General features: G+C 35.2%; 2 protein-coding genes across 6 annotated transcripts in view; one reads left to right on the top strand and one right to left on the bottom strand.

Annotated features, from left to right (window-relative positions):
• The window catches only part of FGF7 (fibroblast growth factor 7), a 29,082-nt gene extending 6,081 nt beyond the window's left edge, over positions 1 to 23,001 (bottom strand). Inside the window, exons 1-2 of one of the 5 annotated variants that reach the window (XM_010717427.4) lie at positions 22,747 to 23,001; positions 21,638 to 21,876 (exon numbers count right to left, since the gene is read on the bottom strand). In XM_010717427.4, coding sequence (XP_010715729.1) covers positions 21,638 to 21,876; positions 22,747 to 22,811 — 304 coding nt within the window. In that variant the 5' untranslated portion in view covers positions 22,812 to 23,001. Of the gene's footprint in view, positions 1 to 21,637; positions 22,223 to 22,746 lie in introns of all 5 variants that reach the window. The other 4 variants (XM_010717428.4, XM_019619460.3, XM_085234007.1 and 1 more) reach the window with 4 other exon arrangements.
• Positions 1 to 25,085, top strand: part of FAM227B (family with sequence similarity 227 member B) — an 81,703-nt gene that overhangs the window by 22,908 nt on the left and 33,710 nt on the right.

Below are 25,085 nucleotides of genomic sequence, written 5' to 3'. Positions count from 1 at the left end.
CAGGAAGAATGTTTGGTTTAATGGAAAGAAACCCAGAAATCTCATTGTTCTATAAATGCAGGAAGGTCTCTGATTTTGAGTAACTGATGTTATTTAAATCAGCGACAATACAGCAGTTTACCCTAAAGACTAGTTTTATTAGCTTTATGTGGATAGTAATCTCAGTCAAGCAATTCTTACCATTCTAATGAACTGTTTTTAACAGTACTTAAGACATGAATTTATATGAAAGAAAACGTTCTAGTTTCATTGGTCCTCCACTGTGAAGCTAAGTTTTTGTGCTTAGTTCTTGTTAGCTGAGTAAGCAGAAGTAGGTAAATCTCAGTAACTGCAGAAAAATAGTAGTAGAAGAAAACCTACTATGTTGTGCTGTTTTTTGAAGGCAATTTTATACCTAAAGCGTATATAAACCACAATATCTAGAAAAAATAGTGAGCTGCCTTACATGTGGTCTGTCATTGTCTGTTCCAAAATGTTAGTTTAGCACCTGATACTTCAGAGAAATTAGGAAGAACTAAAATGAACAGTCAGAAATTCTGCTAAGGATAACCTCTTCTCCTCGATGTGATAGTACAGCATTCATTGTCTCCTTTCAGCAAGTCCGTTCTTTGAGGTTTCCTTTTGAAGTAAAAAGCCCTAATCTTTTCAATCTCTGTTCACGAAAAAGAAAAATTCATCAAGCCAGGAGAGGAAAGAGAAAATTCTTGTATGTAGGTTTTGAGAATTGCTTCATCCAAGTATGCTTTTAGAATTCTAATAATTTCAAAATTACTTAAAGACATGCTTACATTATTAAGATGATGATGATAGTAAGTTCACAAGTCAAACTTCAAACAAGTCTTACACAGGATTGAGTTAAAAATGAAAATGTAAACTATGTTTTCGAGTTGCTTTGTTTGAAGAATCCATGTAAAAATTTAGGAAAGGTTTAAAAGAAGACTTGAATATACCACAAATTAGTGGGGAAAGAAATCAAATTAGAGCCAGAAAAAACAAAAAAACAAAAAAACAAAAACTGAAAATGGGCATGTAAAACTGAAAACAACTGTAATTTCTATTAAATCAGCATGAAATTCCACACAATTTTATACGGTTGTACAGTCAGTGTATCAAGTATAGCTCAAAGTTGCCAGAGTGAATGAAGATTCCTGCAGACCTGAAAATCTGTCTGGTGTACCTAAAGGACACTCATCTGAGATAGGCTGTGATTTCTCTTTAGAAATGATGACTATGGATGCTGGCAGCAGTCTTTTTAAGCACTTGAGGCAAATTAAATATCAGACAGTTGATATAAAAACCAGTAGAAAAAAAACTAAAGACAGAAAGCAACCCTGTAAGTTAACACAGCAGTTTTAGTGTGTGGCATATACTTCAGTTTTTGGAGACAAATGAGTTCTGGTCTAGAATGGCAATTGCTCAGTGCTTTATACATATACTTGTGTACCTGGGAACTTATTTCATAGCTGTCACTTGGCAAACAGGACAATGCCTTGGGCTGGAAATTTAAGTAAAAAAATTGGCATTTAGCTACATCACTAGTACAAAATTGAGCATTCTCCTGTGAGATTTTTCTTTTTCCTTTCTGGTGTTATTTGATCGTTTTGTTTTGAATCGCCTTGGGTTTCTTTGCTAAAGAACAGCGAACAAAGATAATCAGCGAGTTATCTTTTCACATGCTAGGGAGCTGCCCCAGTACGTTGGGCGATGAGACTGTGGGAGGTTTAAGAAGAGCTTTTAGAGAACGTTGTATTCATTCTACCATCAGTTGACTCTTTTCCCAAATGTGTCATATGCTGTGGGTATCCTCTGAATGTTCCATTGTATTTCTGGTCACTACTACTGTTATTTGTTAGTATCAGAATGTCTCTAGGCATTAATACAAAGAGAAGTATTTACATCCAGTAGATTTTTCAGCAAGGCCAGCAGCAATTTCATCTCAGTATTTTTCTGTTCTGCTAGGTACAGATGTTTTTGCCTACTGCTACAAAGACTTCAGTAGTCTTCTAAATGCTCAATAGAAGGGAAGAAGAGGCAAAGTAGGGTTTTTAATAAAGAATAGCAAGATAAGATGTACAGTTGTTAGTTATTTTGTATTTCTACTATTCTTTTCAGAAAGCTAACAATATATCTAAAACTATTTTAAAAAATATTCTAAATACTTTAAAATACTTTATGTATAATGTATATTTATTGTACTTAACTGGCACCTGAGTACTGAAGTTGAAAAAGCATTGTATTGCTGAATTTTTGAGGGAAGAAGGCTGACACTGACAGCTAAACACTTGTGACTAATGTGTTTGTGGATCCTTTCCAAATCAGGGTCGTCTTGAGATAAAACATGAAATTTCAAATGGGGAAACAGAAGGTAGAAAAAACTTGGATGGAGAATAAGTCAAAACAAAATGAAACTTTTAAGATATGTCTGACTTGTGTTTCTAATTAAATTTGAAGTACTTATTTATGAATTCAAGTGACTTTTTGAAAAATGATTCAAGGCCAAGAAGAATGCACTCATTGCTTACAAGGCAGTCGTTAATGCAGTTTGTTCTTTTGATCTGGGTTTTACTGATTTAATGTTTGTTTGTGTCTCCTAAAACAAAATACAAATCACTATGGTTAATCACACAGAATTTCAGAAAGCTTTCTCAGTGTTACTAGTGCCTGTGTGCATTGAGTGAGGCAGCACAATAAATACGTTCATCAGCTACCATACTGCATTTGAAATGCTTTTGCAGAGAAATCTGTCAGTACTGGATTTCTGAAAGCATATGAGTTGTTTAATTAATTAGTTTTATAAGTCATTGGCTTCAAAAAATGGTAACCCGTAGGCGTGTATGTGTGAAGTATTATTGTGCTTAAGTTATTTTATTTCCTAATACTATTTTTAAACTTATGCATTTAAAAGTTTGTATTTACGTAGGCAAATGTGTGTGTTCATTCCCTCTCAAATCTAATGGTAACAAATAATGTTATTGATTTAAGAGATATTGTAATATTATTTTTCTACCATCCTCCCATTGTTAAATTATAACTGACAGAAGGTCAAATTTTCTATTTTATATACTCTTTAGCAAGAGAGGAAAAGTGTTTACCAGGTGGTACCTTGTAGAACTTATGATCATATGTGCTGTAAGTAGAAATAGGTCAAAGTTATACATCATAATAGTTTTCATAGCAGAGATTAGATTGTCCCCCTTCTCAGGAATTTTCTGTCTGTAAATATGTTTTGAATAAACCATTACTTATAGTAACAGAAAACAAGGTGCCAGACATGTTTCAGCAGCATGTATATTCACTATCACTTCCCTTTTTTTTTCACTGCAATGTACTTGCTTCTCCCTGTGATGCTCAAAATATGGATTTTATGGCAGAAACATGTAACATATTTTGCTATTATGGCAGAGACCAATATGAAAGACTAAAAAAGTTTTTATTTAGAGACTTTGTGTCATATCCATGCATACATTTATTATGCATGCATAGACTATCAGAAGCATTCTAGATATGCACGTGACTATGAAAATGACCTGCACATAAACAGTGTACAAGTCTGTGAAGGATTTTCAGTGGAGCAGCTGAAGCTACTGCCTCAGTGGTGTCCCAGACATATGGATAGGGCAAATACCCAAAGCACTTAAAACTCCTGGTTTCCTCCTCTTTGTAATTTCCAGGCAAGGAAACCGTAGTTATTTAAAGGATCACAATTAATGATAGAGAAGTATTCCTGAAATAACTGCTTAGAAATGTCATTATTCTACTTACAAAATATGTACTTGGACTTGTGAGTGTTTACCATTATGTCAGTAAAGGAGGGAGTAAGCTAAGTTCCTCTTAAATCTGCATTGTGTGAAGTATTTGGAGTTACACATGCATCATCCAAGGTATAATCTGGCAGTCTGGATAAGTAGTACTGTATCACAGCACAAGAAGTCTGGTTTGAATATCTAAACTTTTTACTCACAAACTTAACATATTTGATCTGCAGTAAGAAATATTAAAAGCCAAAATACATTTTCTAGTTTCTTTTCAAAGTGAGTGATAAATGTGAAGCAGTGCTCATTGTTTTGCAACACTCAGTAAATCTTACCTCCATGAAGTACTGCAGCAGAGTAGTGTGGATTTCAGTAACGAATTGCAGTGAATTACTGCTGAAGAGAAATAGCTTAGGATTTCTGAAAGTATTTTCCCTTGTACTGCATTGTTTTGCTTTGTTTTTATGTTGACTTTCTGCTAATGTTGGTGGGTTAGATTTGCAAATCAAATGCTTCCTTCTTCATTCTGACTGACAGCATAATCAGAATCGAGCAAAGCTATTAGACTTAAAATCACCTCTCCAACAAACAACTCTTGGGAACGTTAGTGCTTGCAACCACTGTCTTTGCAAGTTTCCTATTGATTTGATCTCTAAAATCAAAAGGATATGACATTTTTCTCTAAAGTAGATTGTAAAACTATGGAACTTTTCAGTTGCAAGGTCTGACTTGTGAACAGCAGTATGTAGTACCGACAGTGGAATAACCTGCTGTCCCAATCAGTCATTCACATTCTCATTAAACTTATTTAGAACCCTTCAATTTTGCTGATCTCCACTGTGCATATAAATATTTTATTGCTCAGCTTCTTGTATAATATGTTGTTGTTTCTCTTTTTTGTTGGAAACTAAATTTCCCTCCAATAAAAATTGCCTTGGAGCTAAACGTATGGTTCAGTGAAAAAAACAGTATATCTTTTCAAGTTAATAGCGTCCTATAAAATCCAAATCTTAATCCCCAATCTGAAAAAGCACTCTTTTATTATAACATTAACAATTTATTGATATTAAAAATGGAAAAAAGGACAATGGAATGCCTGTTTACAAAGTAATTATAATTCCAAGCACTGTGAAAATTAATTGTTTAGTGCTGAACAACAAATCACAGTCATATCAAGGATATCTCTAGTATTTAAATCTCCTGTGGTAACTTCATTAGAATGAGCAATCTCTTCTAGTTTTGGACACTTTAAGAATCTAGCTTCAGAATAGCAAAACTGTGTGAAACTGCTGATTAACCTTTTCACAGCAAAATGAGATGTGTTCATTTAGCGATACAAATTCAGAGCTTCAGTCTCTTCTGCTATTTTACTAATCTAAAACTTGTAAAATTCCACATTGTCCTGTCTCTCCACATCCTTATATAATGCAAAAGTCTATAAATAAATCAATATCTTCTTCAGTATTTGTCACTGTCCTGTTTCATGTTTTCATGTAATAAAGAGATGCTGTCTTGGAAATATTCCCCAATGTCACTGCGGGTTAAATTTCCTTCCCCCTTTCCTGTGTAGAATTAGCCATCATAGCTGATGTAAAATTAGTTATGTCTTTTCATGGGGAGACTTTTTCATCTGTTTTTCTAAGAAGAATAATCCATATTCACACATTTTGTGTTTGTATAAGAAATTGATTACTTGTCTGTTTTGTGCTCTGAAGAATTTCATTTCCAGGTGCACTTCATGTGATGTTACAACTTATCACCCAGATAAGGTGGCTGCAGGCAGTCAGAAAGATGGCATATATGTATCATAGCACTGCTGGGCTCATCCAGCTACTGGAGGCAAAAATACATCTGAACCAAAACTTGCTCTTTTTCGTGTGCAGTATCCCCTCACTCACGAGGACTGGCTGTTTTGTTCTGCATAGTGTGGAGTTTCCAGTCATCTCTGTGCCAGCTTTTCTGGTCCCTGACGTGGGCTTGCGAAAGAAATAGCATAGCTGCATGCTGGGGACAAAAAGAGTCTAAAAATTCCCCTCCTATTTTCTCAGGATTATTTATAACTGTACATTGTTGGCAAACATTAATGAGATCCATTTTTAAACGCTCACAGAAGGATCATAATGGCATTCTTAGGGCTGAAAACTATATTATTATTTTAAATATACAGTGAAATGCATTTTTTTCATAGTGAAAATGTTCCCCGATGTGGCTAGTAACTGAATTATTTAAAATCAGTAAAATTCAGAAAGTGAACACGTAAGGAAGAAGCTGGCCACACTATTCCAGAGCTTAATTTTATACTGAAGAGCTGCTGGCATAGGGATGAGTGATTTAAATTGATTTTAATTTTGGACTGAACAATTTTGTTTCACACAGTTAAGAAAATTTAATTCATAAACACTGAAATCTCTTCTGGGATAGATATACCTCTTTTTGTACTCTACGTACTTAAGTCAAATATAGGGCCAATGCTGCCCAACTGAATACATTTCAGTTAGATTTCCAAATCAGATCAGCTACCTGGGGTAGGAACAGCTTAAGACAAACATCTAAATTACATCAATTACATTGTCCACAAGAACACAAGCAAGCAGTATATAATTCCTTTCAGGGTACAAAATGTAAGAAGCTGCTAAGAAAACCATCCGAACTCCTTCCTGGGGAGTGATAGAAACCATCTGGCTGATTCTTTCTGCCTTCAAAACATTGCTGGACATATATTTATATGATGTGGTCTCTCAAATTGTTCTGTTTGCTGCCGACAAATAATTTAGATTTTGGTTGAATTTGGAAAATATGTATTAAAGCAAACAGTGAAATGTAAGCTAATGGGAAAGAGAAAATGTGGAAAAAAATCCCACAAACCAACAAACTCAAATCTTGAGTCAAAACCGATCAAATGATCTAATCTAATTCCTATAAATAAATAAGGATTTTATACCTGATATTTCTTCTGTCTTAACTCACGTTAGGGATTAAAATGTGTTTTAATTATCCAACAGTCTTTCTGTCTTTCTTAAAAAAATAGCTTAATAAATCTTTATCTTAATTTCATCTGATATCATTGATTTACTTCTAGTTACTTACTACTCTAAAAATTCTGTCCAGTATATCAACCTGAGTATGAAAATCAGTATATTTGCCAATGACTTACACACAGGCAGGTTTTCAGAACCTCTCTTTTTATTTACACGGCCAGATGTTTATGGATGAGTTACTTCCCTAATGTTAATCTCTAATACTTTCTAGCTTTGTGATTCCACAGCAAAAGTGAGAAAAACAGCTGCAGCAGCAGTGGGGAAAGTTGTTTGTCTGATACAGGACCAATTAGTGTTGCCAGAGCAAATATACTGTGAGACCCATAGCCAAATTTCTCATTTATTTTGTATTCATTTATTGCTGTGATTTGTAAACTGCCTTTTTAAATGCAGCTCAATTATCCAGTTTCAAAGTCAGTTTTTAATTTTTTTCAGTCTTGACTTCAAATGTTAGGATGTAGAGGAAATCAGGTGTTAACCATTTTAAGTTTGCTGACAGAAATAGTTATGCATACACGTAGTTTTGCCCACACGTGTAATTATCGTGAAGTAAGTGAGAAAACTATTGCAGCTAATGTCACGTAAGTATTTCTCAAAGTGAATTCCTTATAATGCCATCTGTGGCTATTTGCAGCAGACTGAAATGTGATGGGTTTGTACACACATGCCTGGGGTGTATAGCTAATTATTTTCATTTTCATAGTATGTGCTGACAGATCTTCTTTTCTAGAAAGATTCTGTCATAACAGCACTTGTGGTGGCCATGACCAGGAAACCCAATTCCAGTAGCAACTGGGATCGTTCATCACGTTGCACACAGTAATAAGCACCTTGCACCATCTGTCACTGGTGCACAGCCCTTCTGCGCTCTGCTTTTCTCAAGTGTAACATGGAAATAATGTTCAGCATTTTAGTTGAAGTTAACTCGTACCCTCAGAAGAAGAAATGGGCTCTAGAATTACTTCCAGTGTGTTGTGATGTAATAATGGAACATTATTCTCTCAAGAGAAGTTATCAGTCCCAACTAAACTGTGAAATGTCATGCAGTTAAGACAGCAGACTAAACAGTTAACAGAGCATAGCCTTAGCCAAATTACACGAAGAGTTTCTTGAAAGCACATTTCTGTTATGCGTTATTGGTTTGCATACACAATGCTGTTTCTCTAGCTTTTGTTCTAATTGTCACAACCCCAAGTGTAAATCAGTGTAGTTATGTTTATTTCAGTTGCATTATAATCATTTAAGTCAGCAAAGGGTACATAAGGAAAACATATAAAAGGAAAACTATGAAGCTGGAAAACTGCCTTGCGTTGTCAGCCATTTGTTCTTTGTTACCCCAGTAGCCACCCTACAGGGCACTTTAAGAGAGGATCTTCTGTCCGCACTGCTGCCTCACTCTGCCTTCCTTAAACACCTAGCTCATAGTGACCAAGTCCTTTAGAAAGATTAAAGAATCCTTTTGATAGAAATTAACACGATTCGGTTCAATTTTAAAACATTAGCAAAATTGATCTGCTTTAGCAGCAGTCTCTCAAGTAGCCATAGGAAACTATTTAAAATGTGAAAGAAACGTTTAAATTTCCATACCAACTAAGGAATATCTTGTATGGCCCTGAACTGCAGAAGGAAAGATGTGAGCTTTTCTGTACCTGTGAATAGCAGCCGTTGTCTTGTTTCTCAACGCACAGGTACTACAGGTACTATGTTATCACTACACTGTTGCTCTTTATAATAAAGTTGTCTGTGACCAGTCTATTGAAATATTTAATATCTTAAATTGAGATCCATCCCACCAGCCATATTATTATATTGGCAGCATTCCAGATTACCATCTCTGATAATAATCAAACAGCCTATTTGATAGACTACAGTGCGGTGCACTGGCATAAGCATAAAGACAGACTTTCCTCTTGATCTTTAGACAAATGGAAGATCTCATACCACTCAAGCATTTGATAACAGCTTCAGACAGGGGCTTTTGGGAATGCTTCACTTTTTATTTTCTCTATGACAATTCATATAATTCTTATTTTGCTTTTTTTTTATGCATTGATGTCATGAAGTTTTGACAGGCTCTATAGAAGGGATACATAAACAATCCATAGCACTATATGGACTCCTTTAAAATCTGGAAAGCAGCTGGTCTATGAAATGTAGATGTTTGAAAATGACTTTGAGCTAGGACCTTGTTCAAGCAAGAAAACTAGAATGTTCTCTGTAAAGGAGTAAAACAACATTGCAGTGATTTCTTCCACAGGATCACAGAGCAAGAGGGTTCACGTGACAGTGGATTTATCAGATTATGGACTGAGTAGCAGAAGGTATATGTACAAACAGTGTTTTCCTCAGATTTTCATTCTGTGGAGGATTTGCATTAAGTTTTTACAAATTTGAGCTTATGGGATTCAGTTTGCAGGCCTGTTTATAAATACTCTGTGAATATTTCTTCTCTGTATGGCACGATTCTTACCTAGTGTTCATAACAGAAAAGTTACTGTGTAATATTAGACTCAACAGAAGCCTGGAAGACCACGAAGTTCTACTGCACAGAGCTTGGCTCTGCCCACACTGATGCTTTTTAAAATATATGCAAAAAATTTGTTCTTGGTAAAGAATTTGATACGGTTTTGCTCTAACTAAAGCAATTATGGGTATTCCAAACAGTTAATGTGGTGAATAAACCTTTCCTTTCTTAAAAAATTTTGACTCCAGCTGTATTGCAACAGAACGCTGCTGGAGATAAAGTACCAAAGTACCAAAGCTGACCGAGGTGTGTTTTTACCACACAGCATGAAACAAAGTGCATCTTATCCTCTTTTTGTGAGATGTGAATTCCTCTGTGACTATCAATGTATTCTTGATTCGTATATGAATGCAGATGTTACACTGTAGAATAATTTCTGCAAAAATGGATTTTTATAATTCTGCTATTAAGTATGTATACTTAAATATAAGAGTAAATAAGGCAAATACTTTCTACTCAGTATAGATATGTGGGTCTGTGGTTTTAATATAGCTCCAAAAAACTTAGTATAAACTTCTATTTACATCTTGTATACAGAAGGGTAATTTTGTGCATAAATCTGAGAAGTAATGGCAAACTATTTTTCAAGTTGAATATCCTAAATTGAGTATATCATGATGTATTGTGCCCTTAAGCCTGTATCTTCTGTAGAGTAGACAGAAATAGGAATTTTACTCTGAGATAGATGTCAGTAAAATACAGATAAATAATTCTGTCTTGAAAGTCAGGAAGAGATTAATGGTGGAACAAGAATTTCATTTTTCATTTCATTTCATTTATGTCCAATCTGTACCACTGATGTTATGAAAAAGTATTTTAAAGTAAAAGAACGTGGAATTGCAGAAGCAAGAGTTACTATTTGGCATCCTTTAAATTAACTCCTCAGCCCTCTAGTAGGCATCAATAACAAAACTCAGACTGATTTCAGGAGAGACAGGCTTTTACAAACCATCTGTATTTTTCTCTCTCCTAATATGGATCTTTCAACTCCTGAGCAAACTTTTCCTGATGAATCACAGCGTTAGATAGCTTTTCCACTAGTCAGTAACTTAACTCTTCCACAGCTGTACAATACTCTTTTTTTCACTCTCAAAAGCAGCTATTTAGGCTATTAATTATAGTTCTTTATGGTTTGTCAGTAAGTCAATAGGAATAGAATGCCCGTGTCTTGAATATATGTTGAAAAGAAAGTTAATGCTGTACTTCCCAATGACTACTTTCTCATGTTGATTACATCTTTGTGTTTTTGAGTTTTCAATCAAATACTATGCACATTAATGAGGGAGTATTTTTTCATGCCAAAACCTGTATTAATGAAATAAACATGGCATGGTCTGGCACAGCTCAAATCAGGCACTTTTTGTACAATACCACCGTGATAAATTGCAGCACATGTGATTACCATAGATGGTATATACAAATAATTCTCCAGTGCTGCCCAACAGAGGCTAAGAGGGAAACAAAGAAGGACCCACTGGGATGGGTATGGAGCTTGAAAAGAGCAAACTTCTTCGAGGAGCTGTAGCTAGCTCCTAGATGTGCAAACAGGAACTATAACTGGCAGCTCCACTTACTGAGTGCCATGCATTTTCTTTCATCAACTGCAGTGGGATTAATACACATTCTAGTTTTGGAATAGACATAGCTAATTCTTTGGGGAACTAAGAGTGGTTACTTTCTTGTGTAATTGTGTAAAACTAAAGTTTGTTAACTTTCTCATATACCCCAAACAGAAAGGTGTCACAGAGAGAAAAATAGTGAACAGCTAATGTGAAGAGGGAGAAAGGAAATGGTGGGTTTTTTTTATTTTGAGGTAATTCAGAAATCATCATATATATGCTATGATGAGGTTTAGGTGTAAGTATTCCTTTTGGAAATGTAACTTGAAATGTCACTTGAGTGCTTGTGAACACTTCTAGGAAATTGTCTCTGAGATGTCCACACATCTTATCCAAAAAGGATAAGATATGTACAAAATACCTGCTTCTGTTTTTTGTTGTAAAAGAAGAAAATTGGGATTAAAATTCAGTAATCTTTTGACAAAGACAGGTATTTATTACATTCCAAATAATAAACAATTTTGAATATTTTCCCACAACGATTATGATAAATACCTCTTCTCTCACTAGATCATTTTCTGCTTAAATAATACAGGCCTTGGAACTCTCATCACATTCTCTTAAATAATCTGGCTGGATCAGAGCTGGGCTGTTCACCACCTTACTAAACATGTTCCAGAATGACATGAAAAATTCTGCTTTGGGTCTAATTGATGCTCGTTTTATCATCACGGTATAGACTAGTTCTGCTTCCAGTGTTCCATCTGCATGAAAGTACCATTGCACAAATTGTCATTAAATCGTTCAGAACATGCCCTAGAACAACATGATTAAAATAGATGAATTCAAATTCAAAACACTTGATTACTTAGTTAAAAAAATTAGCAGAGCATGATTTCCTTGAAAGATGTGGTAATAGTTTCCTAGAAAAATGTGGCAATCTTTTTTTTTTCTTTAATTGTGTTGCATGACAGTTATTTGCATTTCTGAATTTCTCAAGTCACACAAAGAAGCAGACAGAATTGAAGTCATACAAAGTCATTTTAGTTTGATATTTATAATCAAACCGTCTGGGCACCAGTTTACTTGTTTGGACATTCTGATTGAAGTGGGTATGTACTAATTTCAAAGAATGGTTTTACTAATGGTTGTATTATTTTTGTTGCTCAACTTATGAGGCATTTAAAGGGACAAGTGTAAGTGCAGGATTCTTGCCATTTAGTTTTATAATTTATGCAGGCTCTCCTCAGCTTACGCTCAGAATTCATGTATTATTTGGTTTCCTCTGAACTAATGGATATTAAGTACAAACTCCAGCACTTGTTCACTCAAATGTATGGCTTCACACTGGTAGAAAGGTAGAATAATAAGCCAGACCACTTGTCTTTTACAGCGCCAGTAAGAAACCTTGCTTACAACTGCTGGAGCACATGTTCAGGTTGAGTAGCAGTGCTTTAAAACAGAGCACTGGTGCTGGAGGGGTAGCAGGACGTGAATGAGTAGAAGTCTCAGAACACCTGTGTATTGATTACCTTAGTAAGAATAGCACAGCTGGCACAATTTAGTTGGTTGACACTGAGTAAGGAGAGTTCCTTAAAGTGAAGAGGCTTTCCCTTTGTTTCCTGTCATGGTTTTCTTCATATTTCTAATATTCTTACCTGGTGAGGTGAGTGCTAGTATTTATTTCCTGAGTGTTTGAATATTTTTTTTTCCAATTGTAATTTAGAGATGAAGTATACTTCATTCATTTTGAGCTGACTTGCATATGGTGTTTTAGAGTGTTCTAAGGAAGTGCTTGCTTGCCCTAGAATGTAATATACCTTCTTTTTGGTTTTAAAACTGTGTTGGTAATGTTGGCCAGCGTGTCCATGGTCAGTTAAAGATGTAAAAGGTTCAGTTAGAAGAGTGGAGCTACTGGAAATAGGAAAAAGGCTTTTTTTCCACCTGTGGTTTGAATGTAGCCTTTTGAAGTTGTATCTAGTTTGGCTTTTGCTTAATAACATTATTTTATCCACAAATATTGTTTAATTATTTTTTGTGCTTACAGCTCATATGTTGTCAACAAGTGCTTAGTATGTTGTAGGGGTTTTCTTTTTTTGTACCAATTTGGTGTCATTGAAGGATATTGATAAGACGTGCTCAACTAATAGAAGCATCTGCAGTGGGTGGGGATAACACAAATCTCACTGTGGACACAGGTGTTTGTCCCTGTGCTCATAGCAGGGTAGTATTACAATTTTTCTTGCAGTAGTGCTGGGAAATTACATGTCCATGGTGATTTCAGGGCTTCTCAGATGGTGTTTCCCTGTATAAGCAAGCTTGAAGGACTGCTAATTAGGAGGATCTTGTAGTGTCCTTTATCACAGTGAAAACCTGTGGTTTGTTTTGCGAGGTGGCCCTAACTAGCATGTCTCACTGCTTGAATCATTATTTGCTGGATTTACAGACCTGTTTTCCTAAATCCCTGTAAAATCTCACCAATATGTACTCAACTGCTCGGATGTCTGTGTCCCACCACGCAGCCCCTAAGCTGCTTGGGCTAACCAATGGAAATGCATTAGCATAGTAGAGTTTTGTAGGTGAAAGCTGCATTTTTCAATTGTATTGGTAGTGGCTGCAGCCTCTGGGATTCAGTTATCTTTTCCATTTTCCTTGCAAGTTTCTATCGGGTAATACAACTGCTGTTTTCAGAAGATCTTTGCTGCAGAAATCATATGAACAGCAAACATAATTGGTTTCTTTCCTGCTCTGTGCTGCCTTCTTTCCTTGTTAGCTACACCCATGTTTTCTGCCCAAACCAGCTGCTCAGTGGCTAGCTGGAAAGCCTGAACATTGTTGCCACTAGAGTTCATGCAGACCACTCAAATGCGAATCTAACATCATCCTGCAGCATTGCAAGTGTGTTATTCAAGAAACCAAAAAGCTTGCATAGTGGGTATTTTTGCATTCCTGACTAGCGTGTAGAACCTCACATTCACCACCGTGTTGCTTACAGGTGTGCATACAAACAATCCACAGAACTGTGGCACCTGTGCAGCCCTGGGATTTCAGCCCAGCACAGATGCACATGCAACCTTTCCAAAATTTCCCATTGACTGTAAGTATCCCAGTATCTTCAGCTCTAGATATATCTTCACCCATAATCATTTCTGTCCTTAACAGAACTATATCTGTGTATTTACTCTGAACAGCCACTTCTGCTTGAAATATGAAGATACACTTGACATTTAAAGGTCACAATAAAAGCTTACAAAATTAGCACAGATTGTTAAGGAACATATGGTCTTGTTAGATGGTTGGTTTTATTTTAAAAGACTTTACTTTCTACTTAGACAAATATCAAAATTCCTGGTAACAAAATGACTGAGGACAAGTCTGATCAGCTTCTTTTTATAGTCTATAGCACCTCCCAGTGTCTATTAACACATTCAGATGAAAGCAAACCATCTTACCAAAAATAGAAGTAGAATACGACATATGTATTGTTAAACTTTAGAAGTAGTAATGCTAAGAATGCTAAGAGACTCCTCCAAAAAACACAGCCACCTCATAGATAATAGGGGTATTTACAGAATATTGAAATGGTGAAGTTGAGTAGTATTTATTATTCTTGCTGTTTCAAAAGTTATTTTGGCAGTAGGTTCCATGAAATAGATCTCTTATCTGTGTTTCCATTTAGTTCTGTATCCATCTATCAGCATTCCGTCTGTAGGAAAATTTGAAGGATAGCATTCAGATGTAAAATGTTGGTTTTTAAATGGAATATCTGGATTCTTTTGTCTTTTCAGTCTGTTGTTTTTAGTTTGAATTGTCAGATTCCCACTAGAAAATCAAAAGAGCAAGTGCCTGCTTGGAACAAATTGACATATATCCCAGTTAACAACAGCAGAGCTACTTGTCTGTTTGACTAACTCAGTTAGGAGAATTTAGTCTTCTGTTGATGAAGTGTTCAAGCACTAGTTTCATGGCAGAGGCAGCGTGTGAATGCTGTAAACAAAATTATGATTTAATCCTCATCTCATTTGTTGTTTCCAAAGCTAAATAATAGCCAAGAAAGTGTATTGATTGCATTGGTATTTTTATTGCCTTTTTGTGTGCTTGCGTGAAGTTGTGGGCCACATCTGTGAATATCCATTTCCAACTTTTCAACACCAATTGTTACAAAAAAAAAATTTCCATTTGTGTAAATGGTGTCATGTGTTATGAAAGATTTGAAGTGTGACAATTCAGTGCTATGACTGTTAGCTTTTGTTATTGACATAGGAATTTTCACTGTTAACTTCTTCTTAATTATGTTTCTAAATTACGTATACTAGGAGGCTAACTTGACCTTTCCATCAGCTCATATCCAGAATTAAAAATTAAAAATAAAGTCAAAGGTCAAAAAAAAAAAAAACACACAAAAAAAACAATTGAAATACTGTTGCCAAATATAGTCATAAGCAGTCAATTATGCAATGAAACAATTGTGCCACCCAAGGAGAGTAACAGCCTTCACTGGGCTGAACTTCTTCATTTTTAATGAAGAAAGTGTTCCAAAATATATGACTAGGTGGTACATCTTGCAGTGTGGAGAAATATAACTGCATGCTTTAGGATGTCTTGATCTTTCTGAGTTTCAAGGAAAATACAGGGGAAGAAATAACTTTGCACAGTATTCCAGGATCCTTGAAATCTAAAAATCACATTAAAGTACTCAAACAATACAGAAAGCTGTGAAGGGAGATGTCTGTATTTTTGTTTTGTGTTGCAAATGTGGTATAACAAATTAAGTCTTCTACCAAATTCTATGTACCAATATGCAAAATTGCTTTATTAAGATTTGAGTTCTGTTTCTTTTTCTGTTTGATTATTCTAGTTACCATTCTATGAATCTATATTTTATTATAAAAGTACTTACTGTCTATAATACTAACACAATATTTTTGTAGATTTGGAAGTTTTTTCACTAATCTTTTTTTTTTTTTTAAAGCTCTTTTACACGTAGTTGAATTATTCTTATTCTTATTCTTATTATTATTTTGTGTGTGTAAGGGCCTGGAGAGTTAGAAGAATTTTCCCAGAGTCTGTAAGCAAGTTGCTTATAAACTTGGATTAGCCTCAAGCCTCTTGAGTCTCAGGTTAGGGCCACTTTAGCAAATTTTCTATAGGATGGATAATTAACATGCTTAGTGATACAGCACTGATTATTACTTTTTTTTTTCCTTTCCATTGAAGAATTATAAATAATGGAGGAAAAGATGTGGGCTAGAAGGAATGCATTTTATCATTTTCAATTTATCTGTCAACTACTTCTGCAGTAAGCTGCTGGGTTTGATTGATGGTTCCTTTAAAATGGGACATTGCACATTTCTGATAAGTCCCTGTATTGAGTGAGTCAGAAAAACTCTGCAGTCACAGCTGAATTATAAATATATCAAGTCGAATGAATCAGTTAAAGCAAAACAAATGTAGGCTCAGCCTGTTTTCCACTGTTCACATTTCTCTTAGCTCATCCCCTGGTTTTGAAGCACGCAGGTATACCAACAAGGCTGCACCTATGTGAGCTCTTGAGACTGTTGACTACAGCTGAGCCCAGAGCTCCTTACAGAACTTAAGCAGTCACCTTGTGCTGAGTGGGAAGAACACTGAGTATAAACTGCTGCTATTTTTTTTCTGTGGTAAATGCTACAGAATGGAAAAGATGATGAAGATTCAAGAGGTAAATTCAAAAGTAATAAAGACTTTTCTAATTGTATTTTTTGGAACGCCTGTCAGTGTTTCAGTTGAACGTAGATTTGAGCACTGATAGCTGAGCTCTTAAGAACCTTGCTGCAGTGGTTCAAGACTTAATTCCTTTCCTTTTTACTCCTTACTTCTCCCAGAGGGCACTGTTAGCAAAAAGTCAGTAGAAGCTGGAGGGCAGACATATCTCATGTTTCTGTTAACTGCATCTTTGCTAAAACATGTCATTCAGCAACAGTTGATGGTGAAAAGCTGGGATTTTTAATAAGGTATGGATAAAAGTATAGTCAGACTCTTTATCACAGGCTTCAACTTCAGGGTCAGTAATTATCACTAGTGCTGGACAAAGAGCTAGAGATTGGGAAGATGTAAAGAAATCTTTTGTATTTTGATCCAGTTAATACCGCATTAGAGAGAATGTCACACTTGCATTGTAGGCTATTTCTAGAAGATATGCAGAAATTGCTGTTTGGATGAAATCTTTCTGTTATAGTAATTGAAAAGATTAGCAGCATACTAATGTGAAGCAAAATCACTTTCACATGAGTGAGGGTTTATTTTCTACTTCGGCCAACATATTGGTTGAATCAACAAACTCTTCAGAAATCAAGAATGCAGTTGTAAAGACAAGCATTCTGCATGGCTGGAGCACAATAACCCTCAAATGAATCTGGTACGTTAATACCTGCCTTAAAGGGCTGAATTTTCAAATATTGAAGCTTCTCCTTTCTTTAATGTGTATATAAACAATAGAAATAAAATTTGATGTGAAAGCACAGTATGCATACCAGTACCTCTTTTGCCCTAGAAGCATATAAAAAATAGTATTGAAAATACTTTTGAATTCTAGGCACATTTGAATGTTTCCTCATTGAGGTGCAGATAATAATTTTAGGATAAAATTTTAAATAGAGATTGCAACCATTTCGTGCCTAGATACCATAAAGCTATTTTTCTTTTTTTTTTTTTCTCCTTATGCTTTTGGTCCTCTTTACCCACCGAGAAGAGGAGGAAACAGACGCTTTCTGGGTTTAGAGTGCACATGGAATATGATAGGATCAGACATGTTAGGATTCAGGTTCCGGGAAGGCTTTTCTTGTAACTAAGAGGCCCTTTGAAGTCTTTAAATGAGATTCCAAAGGCAACAGAGCGTGGAAAGTCCTAAAGCATCATCCAGTTGTAGTTTTAAATCCTCTTGGATAGAGTCAGTATGAACTCTGATTTTTTTTTTCTTTCCTTTTTTCTGAACAAAAATAAAATCTCATGAAATTCATAGGCACAAACTTGAATTAAAAGCTGGGCAGTATTTAGGAGAGAGTTATTTTCTGTCAAAGATGAGGAGTTAACAAAATGCTCTGTTCTCTCCATGATCTGCTCCATCACTCACTTCTTTCAGTCATTAATTCTGGAGGTCTGTTTTCAGTGCCTACTTAGATTGTTTTATGTGAACAAGATACAAAACTTACTTTTCAATAAATAATCAATAAATAATAAAGCCAATGGTTTATGCTTGGGCAGAGTATAATTAATGATTGTCAGAGATAAATGCGTTATGAATAATGACAGATTTTTCTGGATGCTCTCATCTTTTGGCTGCTTTCTAATTCTTGCTTTAGTTTTGTCAGCATGTGACACTTCTCACTCTGTGTTTTAGTCTTCTTTAGCTGATTCTGTGAGGTGCAAAGTGATTTCCTCCACTTAGTAAAAATTTACTTAGTTTACTCTTGTGTTTTTTGTTTATTTTACTTTTGAGTTACCAGTTTTATGTCCACCAAAGGGCTCCTCTACTTTCTGAAACATAGATAGAATAGCTTTCTTTGGGTATATAACAAGGACATCACTGTTACAGGATTCATTAGTTTGCTTTCACTGGTACAATACACACCTTTCTTGAACTAAGCAATTAACTTCTAATGCAATTTGAAACAAGTGAATGATGAATACAGGTTAATTACTATTAGTGAGTTGAGATTTGTTCCAGAGTTAGGTAATGGAATTTCAATCCACACACACTTCAGCTGTTACTTTTATAGAATATGCATTATGAATATATGGTGCATACTTGTTCTGTAAGTTACTTGAGAAATTTGAAACCCTAATTCCTCACCATCTTTGCATTCTTGTGTATGTAGTCTTGACTGAGAAAAGCCATGTGAATTTTGGCACTTACCCAAGTTATCAGGTAGGATGACGAAGGTATCATTCTACAGACATTTCTAATTTTGCAATTTCTAATTGTGAAAATTGCTCTTCACAGTATTTATGCTTCACAGTTCGTGGGCTGAAAACGAGTCATTGACTCTACAAGATTGTCAATGCAGTTTCTTTAACGTTGGTTGAAAAATGTTTGGTCTCTTTTTTTTTTTTTTAAATTTTCATTTTAGTAGTCCATGTTATTGATGATTCAGTGGAGAGAGAATATGTTAGTGACAAATTAGGATAAAATTTGAAGATGCTTCTCAGAGCAGTTCTTCATACCTGATGATTAATTTGGCTGTAACTGTACTGGGATTCCATCCTAAGAAACAGGTTTGATTTACATTTTACTAATTTAAAACTTCCAGAACCAGAGTTCACAGAGCAGGAATATTTGAACACACAGAATAATCCATCTTAGTAATGGATACAGTTTTTAAATGATGCTTTTCAGAAATCCTGGATAAAAATAGCCAGTTTAATCTGCTGATGTTAACCAAACAAAATAATTGCCTAGGGAAAGCAGATTAGTTCAGGTTGTCTTCTTTCCCCCCCTTCCTCTCCCATCGTTTTCTCTATGTGTATTTCAGTGTAGAGCCATGAACACATATTCAGAAAGGCTTCTTACTGTTGATTAGAGTATTTGGCAAAACAAACAAACCAGGCTAAATTTTTGAGTTTCTCAGAAATTCAGTGCTCATATTGTTGTTTCCCTTTGTCTATATTTCCCTGTTCTACTTTTCTAACAGATATTATTTCCTGCTCTCCAATAGCTGAACTATGGAGAGGGACCCAAGCTTAAGATGGTGAGACACTTCCCATATACTTTAGTAAGTTTATTGATGACATTTCATCACAGTACATCTCAGTTACCAGATAAACCTTTCAAGTGTAGATTGTTTTTCTTCTGATGCTCATTTTACCAGAAACGTTTACCAGAAAGAGTTCAGTGTTTTGGTGTGTTTTTTTTTGTTTTTTGTTTTTGTTTTTTTTTTACATATAAAGGTAAGGGTATAATAACTCAAGGTTGTGTTTCTATAATTTGTAGCTGTTTATTACCATGAGTAAATCTTCATAAAGTGCTCAGGAATTCTACAAGAAAGTGGTTTGCCTCTAACAAATGATGATCTGGTATCCTCTGCTGCTTTTACTACAAAACATTTCAGGATATCAGTAGTATGCTTCAGCAGCAGGGAATCCTGCAGATAATTGAGAAACCTTACTTTAATTTGAACTAATGCTAAATTACTAACAGAATTCTTAGTTAAGCAGTCTAGAAGCACAAGGCAAATTTATATAACTATTGAGCTCTATATGCTGCCATAATATTTTAAGTACTTGTTTGTAAATAAAAATAGAAAAAAAAAAAAATGGATACAGCCGATATTTGCTTCTCTGCAAAAATCAGAAGCAACTGTTTCGACCACCAGTAATAGTTCTTCCAGTTATTTTTGAGAGCTACATTTCACTTCCAAACTAGCATTGTGGATCTCTATTGTAACATTGTCCTCCTGAAACTCAATGGGAGTCTTCTTGAATATGGACCAAATAATTTATTTGGCTGCTGGCCATGTGTTGTCTTTCAGACCAATATAGTTGTTCACTACATAATAGGACAGGAAGAAAAGAGACATATGGAAACAAAATTTAAAAGAAATGGTAACATTACTCAGTGAAGCTTTAAATGCTCAAGTTGACAAGTTATTAATGCAGTCATGAAATAAATAATTTTGAAGCCCACTGTCTAGGTGCTTAGCATTGAAAAGTGCTGTTTTTATAGAAAATAAGTTGTCAGCTTCACTTGCAAGATGAATTGCACTACAGTTCTTAAAGTTTGAGTGTTTAATTTACTTTTTTTATTTTGCTCATGCAATGGTATGAGGAATTTATATTAAAACTGTATTTAATAGCATCACATTGGAAAGAAATTTGATCTTTCAGATGACTATAAACACTAGAGCAGCATGTCTCTGCCTTCTAATTTTATTTTGAAATATGCAATATAATCCTATGTGTTTTATTGTTGTATTTTAAGACATTACTTTTTTTTAAAGTAGATGTCATAGACATTTAAGTATGCAATCTATATAATAACATGAAAGCCAAGATTTGGAAAATAGTGATTGTAAAATTGATGCCATCAGTAGTCATTAATGGGAGATATTTAGTGTATGTGTGGAAAAAATATAGATTTGAACTGGCAAAAGAATTGCTGTACTAAAGTTGTATTTGCTACAGCTTTGCAAAATATTATATGTCCATTCTCTCTAGATGAGTCATCTTTTTGGAAGAAAGAGGAGAGAATATTTTTTGATCATCATGATCATCGTAATAATGAACTGCAGAAACTATAATAGATTTGATCCCTGGCTTGGCAAGCTCTCTGAAAGATTTTGCAAGACAGTTTACATAATTCTTTCCATTGAACTTTCTAGTATTCCATATATTTTAATTGTTAACTCAAACATACCAAACTTTTAAGTAGTTTGTAGACTGCATAAGCATAGGTTAATGTTTCATAAGTATTTTATGAGCAGTTTGTGGTTATACATTTTCATACTTACAACCTTAATTCACTTGTTAAAATAGGCTCTCTGTTTGTTAATAGTTACCAGCTGTAACTAATACATTAGCAGATCTACCATGTAGTATTTATAATGACGCATTTCAAAATCAATAACAAATGTCCTGCTGTAGAATTAATTGGCAAACTCGTCTCATACAATGGTCAGTACACTGTACAAAATTCTTTTGAAATTACTATAAATCAAGAATAGGGAAACAATGCTGTGTAAATTCTTAAAAGCTTAGAAGTCAAATAGGAAAAGCAAAGATACTACTTACTGTAGTTGTTGTTTGCTTCTCTCGTCCCTTTTACTTTGCCTCGCTTATCAATCCTCATATACCACTGAGTTCGACAGAAAAGTCTTCTCACTCTTACATCCCCCCCTTCCATATAATCATAGCTTCTGGTATGTCGCTCAGGGCTGGAACAGTTCACATTTGTAGCCATTTGCTCTGGAGTCATGTCATTGCAAGCTAAAGATATAGTGCCCATTAGAAAGATAATGTAAAAGTATGATCTGTAGAGCAAAATTGGCAGGATCCATGTCAGTATCCATTTGTGCATTATAGTGCAGTGTTCTGGGTGTTCATGAACAACATAATGAAAATTAAATCTCAAGTAGACTGTTGCTCTTAGGTCACCGACCTGCCTTCTGTCTTTACGAGTTACAGATTCATTTAAATGAGATTGTTCCCTCTTCTAGAATTCTGATCGTTATTCCTTAATAGTTAATGGCGAAATAGAAGAGCTTCTTAAATATCTCTTCAGTCAGAATATCCTTTAAAGACACAAGTTATAAAAACCTTTGTTGCTGTAACCTTCTGTACTACTTGAATTTGCTGCTTGCACTGAAAGTAAAAGATCTGTGAGAAAAGGTGCATGTGTAAGTCTTTATGCTCAGTTGTTACAGACGTGCAAGGATACATTATGCTACTGAACGGTACTTTACATAAATGTATGACATGCTAAGCTGACTCTTACAAATATACAAATGTATATACAATAGATATCTTTCACATAACTTATTTATTACATAAACAGACATTTAAACTGATTGTAAACATTGTTCTATCTTCACTCTTAAGTCCTTCCAAAAATCCCCTACTGATAAGAGTAGAAATACTTTCTCATACACGGTAAAATTTGCTGATAACTTCATGCATATATCTTTGCTATTAACACGATTATCAGGTAACTTTTCTATAGTTTGAATTTCAAGACAGACTTCAATCTTAGCCTGTGTTTTTATTCCTCATATACTTTTTTTAGTTCATCAATATGAACAGTTTTCTTAATGCTTTTTAGCATCTAGCATATACAAACGAAGATAAAACCTATTAACTGTTAGAAACTGTTAAAATGTTCTCGTAAAGGACAGATAACTTACTTGTTCCTGTTGATAAGAGCTGGATACCCAAGTATTCCATTTCTGTTGTCTGCTTTTTGCAACATGAGACACACCACTGCAGCTACAAACTTTCTCAGCTCAAAAAGACTCCACCAAAATAATAATTGTTTCCATAAATCAACACTCTGGAGAGATGTGTGCTTATGCGTGTGCGTGCATGTGTGTGTAGAGCCTGTTGTTCAGTCCTTTTCGATAAATACCTTTGCTGACCTCACTTGGAAGCAATTAGAATTTAACCAGTCAGCTGTCAGTTGAATGCACGAACAAAAATAAAAGGAGGCTTGCATTGTATCGTGTCCAATGGTCATCAGAGGGAGCTATGTACATAGTTTATACTTCAAATCTCCAAGAATCTACTTTCTAAAAACACAGATCCCATGATGTGTGGATAGAATTGCTTTGCGTGCTAGTTAGTGTTTCTCTGCTTTGGTTTAGGTCACTATTTTCCTGTCTTAAAAAGTATTTCTCCTCTCTTTTAGACACACACACTTATTTCAGTTTTCTTTTGGATCTTTTCTGCAGCTCAGCAGATTCATACTCTGCTTATTGCCTTTCCGATGGACATAGAAAACGTGTGTTCATTATGTATTGTGGAGAGACTATGGAGATTGTTACAGAATTGTGTTACAGATTGGTGTAGCCTGCTTTTAGATCATAGACTTGAAAAGAGGGACCATTGCAAGTAAACAAACAAAAAAAAATCACTGAGGTTTTACTTGATCTTCCACTGGGGGAAAATGAAAATATTTTTTGGATGTTTTAAAGACTGATGTTCAAAGCACAGCCTTTATCAACATCAAGGGAAAAGTGCTACTAGGGATCAGCCTTCCTTAGCATAGGTGCTTGTTAGTTCCTGAAACTTGCAATGTGGGAAGGAAAAGTTGTAACAATACAAGTAAAGCTCTTATGCACCAGCCAGTGGATGGCCAGCGGACTTCCACTCCCTATAATAGGAGTAATGGGTAAATGTTCCTGGCTTTCTGTTTATGTGTTTGTACCTGTCTCTAGCATCAGTCTGCTATCCAAAGTCTGCGTTCCATTTCACCTGTAAAATCTGCTGAGGATCTGATGAATGTATTTTTAAAACTTAGAGAAGTTAGATTTTAAAATACCTCTTAATGTTGTTTAACTTCTGCACTCGTAATGAGAATACATCTCAAACACTTCTGTAGATAATAGTAAGAAGGAATGCTTGGATTTCATGAATCAGTAATTATTTAGTTGTCTATACTTGATGTAATAATGCAGTTTTTAATTACCTGCTTTGCTTCCCTTGCCACTCAGGCAACTCTATAGAAATGGATAACAGTTACTTCTTAGAAATTAAAGGAAATGCTGTACGCAGGCAGCTAAACACCATGCAGAGTACATATGTGCCACCTTGTGGTAAGGGGGACAGAGATGATACAGGGGCTTTCACTGTGATTATCCTAAGTAAACATCAACGGTAGAAGTAACTACCTGATCTTGTATTACACAGCCTTTCCTTAATACAGAGAATGAGCCGTTTGCTTCCTTGAAGTACTCGACTTCCTTGTTAGTGCTCCCTTGAATTAATCCCATTTGTCACTAATTTCATTTATTTATAACCATTCTCACTCACAATCCAAGGGTGATCAACTTTTTAGTATCTCCATGTCAGCATATTGGACTGTTCTCTGTATTCTGTGACTCAGCCTAGCTTTCCTAGTTCAGCTAGGGCTTGGTATGTGCATGACACTGTGTGACTTCCAAAGGCTGAATGTCCACAGTAGATACGCAGTGAGACTTTGATTAAGTTAACCCTTGTAAATTGTGATTACAGCTGTTTCCACCTTGACTTTGTGTCTTGTCGACCCATGTCTACCACTCTGACCAGAAGTGGGGCTGCAATGATTTAGCCCAGTTGTGTTTTTGCCAGGACATTTGCTGGATTTATATCTGTGCATTCTCAGATCTATTCCACAGTCTGACTACAGAATGATAGCAATGAAAAAAATCTGTGGTATTCAAAAGGCTTATCTGTTGTGTATTAAAAAGAAAGCTACCAAAGGTAACATGTAAACTCTGTTTTACTCAGCAAACTAGAATGCAGGTAGAAATGGTTTTGTAAATATTCAGTGTGGATTTTTTTATGAGCAGTAACAGCTTTCACTTTAAGATCCAAACTAGTTTTAATTTTTTAATTTCCTTGCTAACTTATTGTTTCTGACAGTTAGTTACAGGAGAAAGATATGTACCTGGGGTGTCAGATCTAGGAAGCTGGAGCTGCACATGGTCCAGCCACAGACATGTATTTCTTTTGAGTCTGAAAAATAAATCATTTTCTGTGTGTTTTT

The sequence above is a fragment of the Meleagris gallopavo genome, chromosome 12 (genome assembly GCF_905368555.1).
Source record: "Meleagris gallopavo chromosome 12, MGAL_WU_HG_1.1, whole genome shotgun sequence".
NCBI classification, from domain to species: Eukaryota; Metazoa; Chordata; class Aves; order Galliformes; family Phasianidae; genus Meleagris; species Meleagris gallopavo.
This window is presented reverse-complemented; position numbering and strand designations above follow the sequence as displayed.